The 15812-nt window shown below is 62.8% G+C and overlaps 1 protein-coding gene across 1 annotated transcript in view; it reads right to left on the reverse strand.

Annotated features, from left to right (window-relative positions):
• TSNARE1 (t-SNARE domain containing 1) overlaps nucleotides 1-15812 on the reverse strand; it is a 125717-nt gene that overhangs the window by 47068 nt on the left and 62837 nt on the right. The window contains 2 exon segments of the mRNA XM_066379665.1: nucleotides 6668-6740; nucleotides 15134-15292. Coding sequence (XP_066235762.1) covers nucleotides 6668-6740; nucleotides 15134-15292 — 232 coding nt within the window.

Below are 15812 nucleotides of genomic sequence, written 5' to 3' on the forward strand. Positions count from 1 at the left end.
ACAGCCCCACCCTCAGACATCAGCACGGTGGGTGGTCTCAATGGCACCTATCAGACACAGCCCCACCCTCAGGCATCAGCACGGTGGGTGGTCTCAATGGCACCTATCAGACACAGCTCCACCCTCAGACATCAGCACGGTGGGTGGTCTCAATGGCACCTATCAGACACAGCTCCACCCTCAGGCATCAGCACGGTGGGTGGTCTCAATGGCACCTATCAGACACAGCCCCACCCTCAGACATCAGCAGGGTGGGTGGTCTCAATGGCACCTATCAGACACAGCTCCACCCTCAGACATCAGCACGGTGGGTGGTCTCAATGGCAGTATCAGACACAGCCCCACCCTCAGACATCAGCAGGGTGGGTGGTCTCAATGGCATCTATCAGACACAGCCCCACCCTCAGACATCAGCACGGTGGGTGGTCTCAATGGCACCTATCAGACACAGCCCCACCCTCAGACATCAACAAGCGGCCCCAAGGGGCCAGCTTTCCCCTCTGAGTCCTAGGGGCTGCCAACACGGGTGTGGCCCCCTCACAGGACCTGCAGCAGTCTTGTGCCTCATCAACGCTAAGCAACTGCCTTCACCCAGTCTTGAGGGTCCTGGGTCAGCCAGGGGAGCCCTGTGGGGCCACAGGCTCCTCCACTCAGGCGCAGTCTGGGCGCAGACGTGCTCAGTGGGGGCTGCCCTAAAAGGCCTCTGCTCTGAGGGTCCACAGGGCACCCAGACGTAGCCAGGCCACCAGGGGCCAAAGAGAACCCTTTTCAGCACCACTGCCCCCAACACGCACAGAGTGTGAGGACGCACCCCACAGGGCCTCGGCAGCCTCAGGACAAGGACACCCTGGACGCCCCTGCACTGCACCACACCCCACAGGGCCTCGGCAGCCTCAGGACAGACACCCTGGGCGCCCCTGCACTGCACCGCACCCCACAGGGCCTCGGCAGCCTCAGGACAGACACCCTGGGCGCCCCTGCACTGCACCACACCCCACAGGGCCTCAGCAGCCTCAGGACAGACACCCTGGGCGCCCCTGCACTGCACCGCACCCCACAGGGCCTCAGCAGCCTCAGGACAAGGACACCCTGGACGCCCCTGCTCTGCACCGCACCCCACAGGGCCTCGGCAGCCTCAGGACAGACACCCTGGACGCCCCTGCTCTGCACCGCACCCCACAGGGCCTCGGCAGCCTCAGGACAGACACCCTGGACGCCCCTGCTCTGCACCGCACCCCACAGGGCCTCGGCAGCCTCAGGACAGACACCCTGGACGCCCCTGCTCTGCACCGCACCCCACAGGGCCTCAGCAGCCTCAGGACAGACACCCTGGGCGCCCCTGCACTGCACCGCACCCCACAGGGCCTCAGCAGCCTCAGGACAAGGACACCCTGGACGCCCCTGCACTGCACCGCACCCCACAGGGCCTCAGCAGCCTCAGGACAGACACCCTGGGCGCCCCTGCTCTGCACCGCACCCCACAGGGCCTCAGCAGCCTCAGGACAGACACCCTGGACGCCCCTGCTCTGCACCGCACCCCACAGGGCCTCAGCAGCCTCAGGACAGACACCCTGGACGCCCCTGCTCTGCACCGCACCCCACAGGGCCTCAGCAGCCTCAGGACAGACACCCTGGGCGCCCCTGCTCTGCACCGCACCCCACAGGGCCTCAGCAGCCTCAGGACAGACACCCTGGACGCCCCTGCTCTGCACCGCACCCCACAGGGCCTCGGCAGCCTCAGGACAGACACCCTGGACGCCCCTGCTCTGCACCGCACCCCACAGGGCCTCAGCAGCCTCAGGACAGACACCCTGGGCGCCCCTGCTCTGCACCGCACCCCACAGGGCCTCAGCAGCCTCAGGACAGACACCCTGGACGCCCCTGCTCTGCACCGCACCCCACAGGGCCTCAGCAGCCTCAGGACAGACACCCTGGACGCCCCTGCTCTGCACCGCACCCCACAGGGCCTCGGCAGCCTCAGGACAAGGACACCCTGGACGCCCCTGCACTGCACCGCACCCCACAGGGCCTCAGCAGCCTCAGGACAAGGACACCCTGGACGCCCCTGCTCTGCACCGCACCCCACAGGGCCTCAGCAGCCTCAGGACAGACACCCTGGGCGCCCCTGCTCTGCACCGCACCCCACAGGGCCTCAGCAGCCTCAGGACAGACACCCTGGGCGCCCCTGCTCTGCACCGCACCCCACAGGGCCTCAGCAGCCTCAGGACAGACACCCTGGACGCCCCTGCACTGCACCGCACCCCACAGGGCCTCAGCAGCCTCAGGACAGACACCCTGGACGCCCCTGCACTGCACCGCACCCCACAGGGCCTCAGCAGCCTCAGGACAAGGACACCCTGGGCGCCCCTGCTCTGCACCGCACCCCACAGGGCCTCAGCAGCCTCAGGACAAGGACACCCTGGGCGCCCCTGCACTGCACCACACCCCACAGGGCCTCAGCAGCCTCAGGAAAGACACCCTGGGCGCCCCTGCACTGCATCTACAACTGTCCTCAGCCTGAGGCCCGCCCTGCCAGAGCCCCAGGCCCATGCTGACCCTGAGGGAGGAGCGGGCAGGGCCTGGGCACCAGCAGCCATCTCTACAACCACTGCCCCCCCAGCCTCAGAGCCACCTCCGTGCCTGAGAAGCGCTGCCCCGTCCCTCTCTGTCGTTCAGTGAACCACCGTGACGTCAGCCCTGTGCCAGGCCACTCCCAGGAGGAGCTGGTGGCACTAAGGGACCTGTCAGTTGGCTGCCCTAACAAAGGGGAGCCCAGGAGCCATGTCCAGGAGAGGGGCACCAGGCGCACCCGGGCAGCAGGCCTCCCCAGCGAGCTGGCTGAGCCCAGCACAGGGGACTGCAAACACACAGTGCCGCGGTCCCACCACACGCCAGGGCGAACTGGGGACAGTTCTGAGCACCAAGGTCACACTAGCATCACCCACCGCCAGCCCTTCTCGGCCCCCAGCATGCCCACCCCGCCCTGCCTCCACTCCGCCCCGCCTCCACCCCGCCCCGCCGCCGCCCCGCCCCGCCGCCGCCCCCGCCCTGCCTCCGCCCCGCCTCCGCCCCCCGCCCTGCCCCGCCTCCACCCCGCCCCGCTTCCACCCCGCCCCGCCTCCACCCCGCCCCGCCCCCCGCCCCGCCCCCGCCCCCGCCCCGCCCCCGCCCCCACCCCGCCCCGCCTCCACCCCGCCCCGCCTCCACCCCGCCCCGCCTCCACCCCGCCCCGCCTCCACCCCGCCCCGCCTCCACCCCGCCCCGCCTCCACCCCGCCCTGCCTCCACTCCATCACGACGGACGCCAGCCCACCGTGCAGAGCAACCCAGGTCCACGCACACCCGCGACCTGCCCACTAGGACCTCTGCCGCGCCCTGGCCGCGGGAGGCAGCTGTGACACCCACTAGTCCCCACGAGGCACAGCCACGGTGCAGAGCAACCCAGGTCCACGCACACCCGCGACCTGCCCACTAGGACCTCTGCTGCGCCCTGGCCACGGGAGGCGGCTGTGACGCCCACTGGTCCCCACGAGGCAGAGTCCCGCTGTCCACTCTGTGGTCCTGAGCAGGCAGCTGGTCCAGCTCCTGGCTTCGTCCGTCTCTTCCAACAGCCCCCCGCAGGGAAGGGTCCAGTGGGGCTCAGCTATGCGGAGGGGCGGCCCCACGGCGCAGACGGACGGCGGCGGCCGGCGCTCCTGACTGACGGACACTCAGGCATCGTGGAGAGGAGGCAGGAGGAGGCGCGGAGGGGGCGGCGGCAGGGGGAGCCAGAGGCGCCAGGCGCGAGGAAGGCCCTGTACTCCTTCCGCACGAAGTACAGAAGTTTCTGGCAAAAGTGGGCCCTGCAGGGGGTCAGGGAGCGCCCCTGGGGAGGCTGTCGGACAGCAGGTGTCACCCTGGCCTGGCTGAGGTGCGGAGGGACCCTCAAGGGGAGAGCCCCCAGGAGGAATTCAGGAAGGGGTCGGGGGAGGGGGCAGGAGAGGGGCTGAGCTGGGTGGTGGGGGGCAGCGGCCCCGCCCTCACATGCGAGCCCGGGTCATCGTGATGGAACACCCCAGGAGGACCCCGGGCTCGGGGCCCAAATGAGCCTGGCTTTGAGCCTGAGCTCCTGAGCTCCCAAGATGAGCAGGCTCCTCCCTGGCTGAGCCTCAGTTTCCCCATCGAGGGGCAGAGAGGGGCTCAGTGGCAATAGCGTCTCCCTGGCCGAGCCTCAGTTTCCCCATCGAGGGGCAGAGAGGGGCTGAGTGGCAATAGCGTCTCCCTGGCCGAGCCTCAGTTTCCCCATCGAGGGGCAGAGAGGGGCTGAGTGGCAATAGCGTCTCCCTGGCCGAGCCTCAGTTTCCCCATCGAGGGGCAGAGAGGAGCTCAGTGGCAATAGTGTCTCCCTGGCCGAGCCTCAGTTTCCCCATCGGGAGGCAGAGAGGGGCTCAGTGGCAATAGCGTCTCCCTGGCCTCAGCTCTCCGCAGGGTCTTGCTCTCGTGGTCACACCCTGGAAGCCCGGGCACAGGGGCCGGCCTGGGGGTGCAGGCTGTGGGGAGGGGCCCACTTACTTGGCAGGGGCTCGCAGGCCTGGCCCTTGCCTGGGGGGGCTACGGGTGAGAAGGTCTCAGCCACCATGCGCTCAACGGGAGAGAGGGTGAGGCCGGGGGCCAGCCTGCCCCCGGCTGGCGTCTGCGGGCGCTCCGCCAGCTTCTTGCGCACCAGCCCACGCAGGTCCCTCCACTTGTGCTTGAGGTCGCCCAGGTCCCGCTGGCAGAAGCCCAGTGCGTTCACCGCCTGCAGGATCTGGCTCCACACGCGGTGCTTCCGGGCGGGCGTGCCCCGCGGGGCCCCGAACAGCAGCGGGTGGTGGCGCCTCACCCGCTGCACCAGCACCGCCGTCTCCCGGGGGCTGAAGTTGGGCTTGCGTGTCTTGGTGCGGGAGTGGGGGCCAGGCCGGGACAGCGGGGCCACCACGGCCGGCTCGGGGCTGGTGCTCTGCCGGCAGGTGGCCTGGACCCTGGAAAGGCACCAGAGGCTGAGAGGGCAGGCAGAGGCCCACGGCCGACCAGGAGCAGAGGAGACGGGTGAGACAGGCCCATGGAGAGCAGAGCTCACGGAGCCCATGGCCGGCCCCACGCTTGAGGCGAGAGTAGCCGGCCACGTGTGTCGCTGGAGAGCACCCACGGCAGCACGAGGGGGGCCTGGCGTCCCGGGCACTCTGGTCCCAGGTGCCCGCCCCGCCCTGGGCCCTCCCGGGGCTGCTGCAGGCCAGCTCTCACCGTCCCAAGGTCAGGGACAGTCCCTCTGACCAGTGAGCCACAGGGGCTGAGTGGCCGCCTGGCTGACATCCAAGTGTCCATCTGGAGTGGACAGACCATCCTGCACACCCCGCCCTGTCACAGCCACCAGAGGCAGCAATGGCTGCCACCCCATGTGGAGGCCCCAGGGGCGAGCAGCCCGTGACGCTGAGACAGGGCGGGACCTGTGCAGAGGGCGCCCTGAGCGGTGACATGGCCCAGCTGTGTCCCTGCTCGAGGCACAGGCCCTGCCCTGAGCAGGAGGAGGCCCCGGGGCAGCATGGCTCACCCCCTGCATTCACCCTCCTAGGGGAGCACACAGCACCAGGAGGCCACAGGCCCTGCCCTGAGCAGGAGGAGGGCCCCGGGGCAGCATGGCTCACCCCCTGCATTCACCCTCCCAGGGGAGCACACAGCACCAGGAGGTCACAGGACTGTCCCTGAGCAGGAGGAGGCCCCGGGGCAGCATGGCTCACCCCCTGCATTCACCCTCCCAGGGGAGCACACAGCACCAGGAGGTCACAGGACTGTCCCTGAGCAGGAGGAGGCCCCGGGGCAGCATGGCTCACCCCCTGCATGCACCCTCCCAGGGGTGCACACAGCACCAGGAGGTCACAGGACTGTCCCCTGGGTCTCGGAACGGGTCCTTGGCCCGAGGGAGGCAGGGGGTTCATGCACCTCGCAGAGCTCCTAGGGAGGCATCGGCTTGGCCAAGGAGCAAGGGCAGACATATGGGCGAGCCCCTGGGTCCTGGCTGGGAGCTGACCATGTTGGCCCATTGGCTCTGAGCACCAAAGGCCAGGGGATCATGAGTACCCCTGCCCCCTCCGGGCACCCAGCCACCAGGGGCAGTAGCAGAAAATAGCACCTGACCCCCAGGGGGCCTGGCCAGGCTGGGCGGGGCCAAGGCCTTCACGTGGAAGAAACCAGAAGGGAACATGGATACCAGTCCCTCCAGGGGCTGCCCCACAACACACTGCTTTGAGGAGCGGCCGACAAGGCCACCCGCAGCAGAACCAAGACCCCGAGGTGGCTCTGGGCTCCCTGTCCCCAGCACTCTGCGCCCAAGCACCGGGCACACCCCTCCCCCGCCCAGGACGACTTGTCCTCCCTCACAGAGCCCTGGGCAAGGAGAAAGGCCCAGGGTGGGGGCATGAGGCCAGGACTCCTCAGGGAGCAGAATGGGTGGCCCCCCGCATGCAAAGGCCTCCTCCACCCTGGCCCCTCCATGGGGTGAGGGCCCTGGGGAGCTGGGGAGGGAGGCGGCCAGTGCTCAGACCTTCCGAAACTGCCCTGGGCCTTGCTCCTCCGGAAGGCAGCTCTGCCCACACCTGGGCGATGGGCTCGTGGGGGGAGCAGACAGCTGGCAAGGTGGCGTGGGTACCCACCGATGGCATCTCCTTGCTCTGAGACCAGAGAGGCCAAGTCCTTGATGATCTGGTTCACATCCAACAAGTCGCTCTGTGGAAACAAGACAGAGGCCACTAGGTGCCTGGGGCTGGAGGTGCAGAGGTCAAGGGCACAGCCATCAGGGAGTGCTGAGCGAGCACCAACAACCAGGGACCAGTTCACGGCCACGCCCAGGGTCACCCCACAAGTCAGACAGGGCTGGGCTCTGAATACTGTCTCCTGACTGCAAGGCCAAACCCCAAACCCTCCTAGTACCCCTCGGCCACAAGCTCCCACACTGGGTCGAGGACCCAGAGTCGGCCCCTTCAAGATGGCAGTCTCGAGCAGGGCAGGGGCCCCAACACTGTCCTGTGGCCCTCCGCAGAGGAGAGAAGAGGCTGTCCACCATCAGTCCTGTGGACGCCTCCCTCCCCATCTCAACTGGGGCTCCTTGCAGACGAGTCCTAGCTTCTCCTCTGAGCACCAGCACAAGCACAGGCCGCACACGGGGCCACTCGGCAGACCCTGGGGGTGGGCGAGTGGATGGTTGTAGAGGTAGGTGGGTGGACGGATGGATGGATGGTGGGTGGATGGACGAGGGTCTCATGGCTATGCAAACACTGAGTGGCTTTGCGAAGCTGGTGAGCGGGGTAAGGAGAAACTCGGGACATCCCCTACCACAGCACGCTGTGCTGGCTGGCCTCTGGCCTCCTCCATGCCATCCGACTGTCCGAGCTCCACTGCCCAGCGGAGGAGCAGCAATGCTTGAGACACAGGCCCCGCCACGCACACCACTCACGCTGCCCCAGTCCCCCCTCCGTGACTTTGCAGCTCATTCTGGAGCCTGGATTGATTTCCACAAGGGTCACTTCACCCCACTGCAAAGTATTACGAGGAAATTCATTTTCTTTTTAGGAGTGTTCTGGGAAATGAAGCAATTAGCATGATCTTAAACCGACACATACTATCAATTGTAATTCAATTACTGGGCTTAACTCCTGGAATGGGGCCCAGGGCCAGAAAGCTGGTGGCAAGTGAGGGGCCTGCAGGTGCAGGCTCTGGGGTCAGCAGCAGACGGGTGGGTGCTGGGTACCGAAACCTGGCCCATCTTCTGGAATCTGCATCATCACACCTTTCCTGGGGCAGGACTGCTGGCTGAGGGGTCAGGCTTGGGCTCCATCCTAAGGTTGGGACAGCAAGGTCACAAGACAGAGGCTGCAGACTCATCAGGGCCTTAGACAGACTGATCCCCCTCCAAAGACCTTCAGGTTCCTGCCCCAACCCTGCCGGAGGCTGGACACAAACTGGCCACACACCGACCTTGCCCTTAACCAGTGAGCATCCTCAGGCCTGCAGTGGACAGAGACCTCTCTCATGCGAGGCTGGCCGAGTGCACTTGGACTCAGAGGCTTACAGGGGCCTCCCCAAGGCAAGTCAGTCTCTCCACACTGTACAAGTTCACCTGCTGGTACTCCCAATTCAGACGGCACACAGAGAAACTGAGTCACAGAGAGAACTCAGACCCTCTCCCGAGGGCGTGCGGCATTCACACCTGAGCTCGGACTGACCTGACTCAGGTCACTACCACCCAGACCCGGCCACTCTGGGTCTCCCTGGCAGTCGGGACCCTTGGTCAGTAACCAGGGACCATGGTCCTCATTCCTGAGAGGCCACACGGTGCGGCCCCTGCGTGGGCAGGATCGACGCACGGCCTGCATCCCTCCCACAGGGCAGTCCTGGGGGGTGAGCTCAAGATCAGCTGTCTGTCTGGGGGCCTGCATCCCTCCCACAGGGCAGTGCTGAGCCCTGGGGGGTGAGCTCAAGACCAGCTGTCTGGGGGCCTGCATCCCTCCCACAGGGCAGTGCTGAGCCCTGGGGGGTGAGCTCAAGGCCAGCTGTCTGGGGGCCTGCATCCGTCCCACAGGGCAGTGCTGAGCCCTGGGGGGTGAGCTCAAGACCAGCTGTCTGGGGGCCTGCATCCCTCCCACAGGGCAGTGCTGAGCCCTGGGGGGTGAGCTCAAGACCAGCTGTCTGGGGGCCTGCATCCCTCCCACAGGGCAGTGCTGAGCCCTGGGGGGTGAGCTCAAGACCAGCTGTCTGTCTGGGGGCCTGCATCCGTCCCACAGGGCAGTGCTGAGCCCTGGGGGGTGAGCTCAAGGCCAGCTGTCTGGGGGCCTGCATCCGTCCCACAGGGCAGTGCTGAGCCCTGGGGGGTGAGCTCAAGGCCCGGCCGTCTGCGGCCGGCAGTGGTGGCCGAGACCCTGGAGCTGCCCAAGGTGGAGCCGTCCAGGGCTGTCGAGTGCCCTCCGCTGCAGCACACAGTGTGGCCAGCTCTGGGGGCCATGCGCCGGGCGTGGGCACCAGAGGTGGGACAGGGAGTATGGGGGCGAGACTAAGAAAACAGCACGCTCAGTAAATGTTTAAATCACGCAATTATTTTCCCGATTGCTTCTAAAACTAGAGCTCATTAAAAGCTCTCACAGAACCCCCTCCTCTCTCTCTGGCACCGCGGAAGACAATCTTGCACAGGACGTCATAAGACCTTGGGGGTGTGTGCACGTCGAAAATACCGCTGCATTTTCTCTATCACGCAAGCTCTTCTTATAATTAGGATCTTGGCAACCATCCGCCTACGAAGACGTCGGTTCCAGTTAATGGAACAAACTTTGTGTGTTGATTTATTCAGTATTTATAGTCAGATATCAGCCAGATCAACCACCCCGTGCTCTGGCTGCACACCACCGGCCACGCAAGGCGGGGCTGGACTGCGGCTCGCTTCCTGGCCCCGCCCCCTCCTCTCAGCCTCCTCCCTCCTAAGCTTGCCAGGTAGCCATGGCAACAGAGCAGCTACTGCTCTGAGCTCTGCACCTGGGTCAGGTGGCCCAGCGCTCTGGCGGGAGCAGGGACAGCAGGCACTCGCAGGTGAGGTCAGGTGAGAAGGGCTGGGCGGGGAGCCGGGAGCAGGCCCCCTGGGAGTGGACAGAGGCTCTGGTCCTGGCAAGCCCACTACCTAACAGCAGCAGCTGGGGGCATGTGACCATCTCATCCGACCTACCTCAGGGAGACGGGCCCTGTCCTGCCCTACAGACAGGAAGAGCAGCCTCAGCCAGGGTGAGGTGAATGCCCTGGAGACAGAGCTGGCTCCGCCACTACGCTGCCTCGTGAGTGACCTCAGTGACCTCCTACATCCTCATCTGGGAAAGAGGCCAACCGAGGGGTAGGTGTCCAAACACGGCCGGACAGCCCCTGCTCTCGAGTCAGGCGGCCTGGGCTCAATCCCAGCTTGTCCCACACAAGCTATGCAGCCTGGACCAAGTGACGTTACTCCTCCAAGCTTCCACCTCATTGCTGATAAAATTGAACACAGGGGTGCTCACACTCACAGAGCCTTTGTGTGGGCTGATGAGAAGATTCATGTGAACAGAAACAGCAGAGCCCTTTCAGCAACACAAAACCTTCTGTGGAGTTCCAATATGAAGAGCTCATCCAGCCCCACCACCCACCTACCCACTCACCCCCCACCCATCTACCCACCTTCTATCCACCCACCCATCCACACATCCATCCACCCACTCACCCCCCACCCATCTACCCACCTTCCATCCACCCACCCATCCACACATCCATCCACCCATCATCCATCCACCTACCCATACATCCACCCATCCCTCCATCTACCCACCCATCCATCCACCCATCCATCTACCCATCATTCATCCATCAGCCACCCATCCATCCATCCATCCACCCATCATCCACACATCCATCCACCCATACATCCCTCCATCTACCCACCCATACATCCACCCATCCACACATCCATCCACCCACCCATCCCCTACCCATCTATCCACCTGTCTTCCATCCGTCTATCCACCCATACATCACCCATCCCTCCATCTACCCACCTATCCATCCACCCATCCATCTACCCATCATTCATCCACCCATCAATCCATCCATCCATCCACCCATCATCCACTCATCATCCATCCATCCATCCATCCACCCATCATCCATCCATCCATCCATCCACCCATCCACCCATCATCCACTCATCATCCATCCATCCATCCATCCACCCATCAATCCATCCATCCATCCACCCATCATCCACTCATCATCCATCCACCCATCATCCACTCATCATCCATCCATCCATCCACCCATCCACCCATCATCCACCCATCATCCACCCATCCATCCATCCATCCATCCACCCATCATCCACTCATCATCCATCCATCCATCCATCCACCCATCATCCATCCATCCATCCATCCACCCATCATCCACTCATCATCCATCCATCCATCCATCCATTCACCCATCATCCACTCATCATCCATCCACCCATCATCCACTCATCATCCATCCATCCATCCATCCACCCATCAATCCATCCATCCATCCACCCATCATCCACTCATCATCCATCCATCCATCCATCCATCCACCCATCATCCACTCATCATCCATCCATCCATCCATCCATTCACCCATCATCCACTCATCATCCATCCATCCATCCATCCACCCATCAGCCATCCATCCATCCATCCACCCATCATCCACTCATCATCCATCCATCCATCCATCCACCCATCATCCATCCATCCATCCATCCACCCATCATCCATCCATCCATCCATCCACCCATCATCCACCCATCCATCCATCCACCCATCATCCACCCATCCATCCATCCATCCACCCATCATCCATCCATCCATCCATCCACCCATCATCCACCCATCCATCCATCCACCCATCATCCACCCACCCATCCATCCATCCATCCACCCATCATCCACTCATCATCCATCCATCCATCCATCCACCCATCATCCATCCATCCACCCATCAGCCATCCATCCATCCATCCATCCATCCACTCATCATCCACTCATCATCCATCCATCCATCCATCCACCCATCATCCACTCATCATCCATCCATCCATCCATCCATCCATCCATTCACCCATCATCCACTCATCATCCATCCATCCATCCATCCACCCATCAGCCATCCATCCATCCATCCACCCATCATCCACTCATCATCCATCCATCCATCCATCCACCCATCATCCACCCATCCATCCACCCATCATCCACTCATCCATCCATCCATCCATCCACCCATCATCCATCCATCCATCCACCCATCAGCCATCCATCCATCCATCCATCCACTCATCATCCACTCATCATCCATCCATCCATCCATCCACCCATCATCCACTCATCATCCATCCATCCATCCATCCATCCACCCATCATCCACTCATCATCCATCCATCCACCCATCAGCCATCCATCCATCCATCCATCCACTCATCATCCACTCATCATCCATCCATCCATCCATCCACCCATCATCCACTCATCATCCATCCATCAATCCATCCATTCACCCATCATCCACTCATCATCCATCCATCCATCCATCCACCCATCAGCCATCCATCCATCCATCCACCCATCATCCACTCATCATCCATCCATCCATCCATCCACCCATCATCCACCCATCATCCACCCATCCATCCATCCATCCATCTACCCATCATCCACTCATCCATCCATCCATCCATCCACCCATCATCCATCCATCCATCCATCCACCCATCAGCCATCCATCCATCCATCCACTCATCATCCACTCATCATCCATCCATCCATCCATCCACCCATCATCCACTCATCATCCATCCATCCATCCATCCACCCATCATCCATCCATCCATCCATCCATCCACCCATCCATCCATCCATCCATCCACTCATCATCCACTCATCATCCATCCATCCATCCATCCACCCATCATCCACTCATCATCCATCCATCCATCCATCCATTCACCCATCATCCACTCATCATCCATCCATCCATCCATCCACCCATCAGCCATCCATCTATCCATCCATCATTCACTCAACATCCATCCATCCATCCATCCACCCATCATCCATCCATCCATCCATCCATCCACCCATCAGCCATCCATCCATCCATCCATCCACTCATCATCCACTCATCATCCATCCATCCATCCATCCACCCATCATCCACTCATCATCCATCCATCCATCCATTCACCCATCATCCACTCATCATCCATCCATCCATCCATCCACCCATCATCCATCCATCCATCCATCCACCCATCATCTATCCATCCATCCATCCATTCATCATCCACTCATCATCCATCCATCCATCCATCCACCCATCATCCACTCATCATCCATCCATCCATCCATCCATCCACCCATCATCCACTCATCATCCACTCATCATCCATCCATCCTTTGTTTGTACAAGAAACAGTCCCTGAGTGCCCAAACAGCATCACTGCTTCCTCTGGAGTGCTGAGAATAGTCATGACAAACAAAACCCCTGCTTCTGTGGGTTTATGTTCTTGCGGACAGAGACAAACAATAACAAGGTAATTAAACACTATGTCAGACAAAGCAGAGGGGGCTGAAGTCTTGCTGTGGGTGCAGAGAACCCAAGTCCCCTCTCGGGCCCCACAGGCTCAGCTGCAAAGGGCACAGTGGGAACTCTGCCCCGAAAGCTAGACTCCAGGGAGGGGTACCGAGGCGCCAGCACAGCTTCGGTGGACAGATGGGCAACCGCAGAGTGGCAGACAGTCTGGGGACAGAGCTGCCAGCCACCTGGTCACCCGTCGCCCACAGTGGAGACCACAAGCAGCCCCGGGACGTGACTTAGTTGGGGATCCACACACCTCCTTGCTTCCCACTGATGCTGCACCCTCCACTCACACGCAGCCTCGTGTGCTGCTCAAACCCAAGGAGAGCCTGCGCGCCGGTCACAGGACAGAACCCGCCTTGCGTCTTCGTCACTCCACACAGGGCTCTGGCAGGAGGCTGCAAGCAGCCAGCACCCACCCCAGGGGCACTGGCACCCTGACCCTTGGGGTCCTGGGAGTTCCGGGGCCAGTGCCAGGGAGCTGCCCTAGGCTGGGAGGCCGTGGACCAGCTTGCCTCCGGATAAGGAGCAGGGAGGAGAGCTGAGTGGGCAGTGCCCCAAGCTGCCCTCCCACTGCCAGGGCACCCCAGACCTGGCCCTGCACGAGCAGACCGCACCTCGGCTGAGCGCAGCCCTAACACACCTCACCCAGGCGGGGCCAGGCAACACTGGGTAAAATGCAGAATGCCAGCAGTACCCAAGTCAGGGGTCAGATGGCACGGGCCCCATCGTGTAGCCTTTGCCATCAGGAAGCTGGTAATGATGTCCTGTGTGGATACAAGCCTGTGTCTAGGACCCAGGTGACCCGGTCTGGCTCAGCTCCTGCTCGTAGGTTGTCCCCTCCGCCCTTTGCCGCCACGGGGTCCCTCCCATGCCTCTTCTTCTTGTCAGGAGAGAAGACACGCTTGTGGCAGACACCTGAGCTGGTGACCTGCACGGTCCATTTTTCTGGAAGAAGCTGCACTTAGGGCAGCTTCATTACAGAAGCCAAGCCCGTGGGAACTTCAGGGTGAGCAGGCCTTCAGGGAGCAGCTGCCCCAACCCCTCCTGCCGCGGATGAGGAGACGGGCTCGCGGCCGTGGGGCCGCACCTAGGCCACGTCCAGGGCTTGGCCCTCACTGCTTACAGAGCCGCCGAGTGCCACATTCTACTTGGGTTTCCAGCACCAAGAGGTAGGAGCCTCCTGCACACCGTACACTTGTCAGGATACACATGCCTTTGACACTGACACAGGCGTTGTGCCTACAGGCTCATTTGGTCATCGTACTGCACAGGTTTAACTGTCGAGGACAAAGAACAGCCCCCAGGCTCACACCTCCACCTGCTGGCAGCACCATCAAATTGCAGGTTCAGCTGCCCAGGCAGTCCGTTCAAAAGACTTGGGTGGTGAACGCCCCCTGGAAACCTCAGTGTGCAGCAAGGACATGGCCACAGGGACCGAAGTCCCAGGAGGCAGGCACAGGGCACAGGGGGAACTCTGACAGGTTCCCCAGAGGAGGACATGGCCACAGGGACCGAAGTCCCAGCAGGCAGGCACAGGGCACAGGGGGAACTCTGACAGGTTCCCCAGAGGAGGACATGGCCACAGGGACCGAAGTCCCAGCAGGCAGGCACAGGGCACAGGGGGAACTCTGACAGGTTCCCGAGGGCCAAGAAGCAGTGTCAGCACTGGTGAGACTCAGGCTGTTGACCACAGGACACGTGTTTCCAGAACAGGGCTGGCCCCGCTGCTCCCAGAGCTCCCAGTCACAGGGGGACCCACAGCATGTGCGCACAGGCACACACACCAATACAGGAGCGTGCACACACACCAACACAGGAGCGTGCACACACACCAACACAGGAGCGTGCACACACACAAATACAGGAGCGTGCACACACACCAATACAGGAGCGTGCACACACACCAACACAGGAGCGTGCACACACACCAACACAGGAGCGTGCACACGGGTGCCGGCCCTCACCTCAATCTGCAGGACGGCCTCCTCGCGCAGCCGGGTGGCCTCCAGGTCCTCCTCGGTGATCTCCGGGAGCGGCGCCTGCTCCTGGCCCTGCCACATGCTGTCACCCCCATTAAAGATCTTCTCATCGACAGCCAGCTCAGCACAAGGCGCCCGGGGACTCTGCTAATGACAGAGAGACCAGTCAGCACCGCGGCACCTTGCTGCCACCAGGCCCGGCCACACCTTCTTCCTGGGCTGGTAGAGGGTGGCTCCCCTCACGGCTAAGCCTCAGCGCATGGGCACCGGGAGCCTCCAGCAGTCTGGGGGCTGCAGCCGCCCCGTCAGCCTCCTGCGAGGGAAGAGGACACCCCAGCCTGCTCTGCAGACATGTGTGGTGGGGGGCCTGCTGTCACTGGTGGGCAGGTATCGTAGGGACAGTGGCCCTGCCCGCTGGCCCATATGCTCACCTCTGGCCAGCCCAGGCCAGGCTGCAGGGACATTCAGCAGGACCCACAGCCCGACCTCAGCCAGGGCCACACAGAACACGAGAGAGGAGCAGTGTCCATTGTCCATGCTCCCAGCCCCCCAGGGAGTGACTCCAGGGGGCTCCGGGGGCCCGCTCAGCGGGGCGTGTCTGAAGACCCCACGAGCATGCGTCTCGTGGGCAGCAGTGGCAGGGCCGTGCTTGTCGTCCGGCAGG

This window comes from Saccopteryx leptura, chromosome 3 (assembly GCF_036850995.1).
Source record: "Saccopteryx leptura isolate mSacLep1 chromosome 3, mSacLep1_pri_phased_curated, whole genome shotgun sequence".
Taxonomy (NCBI): Eukaryota; Metazoa; Chordata; class Mammalia; order Chiroptera; family Emballonuridae; genus Saccopteryx; species Saccopteryx leptura.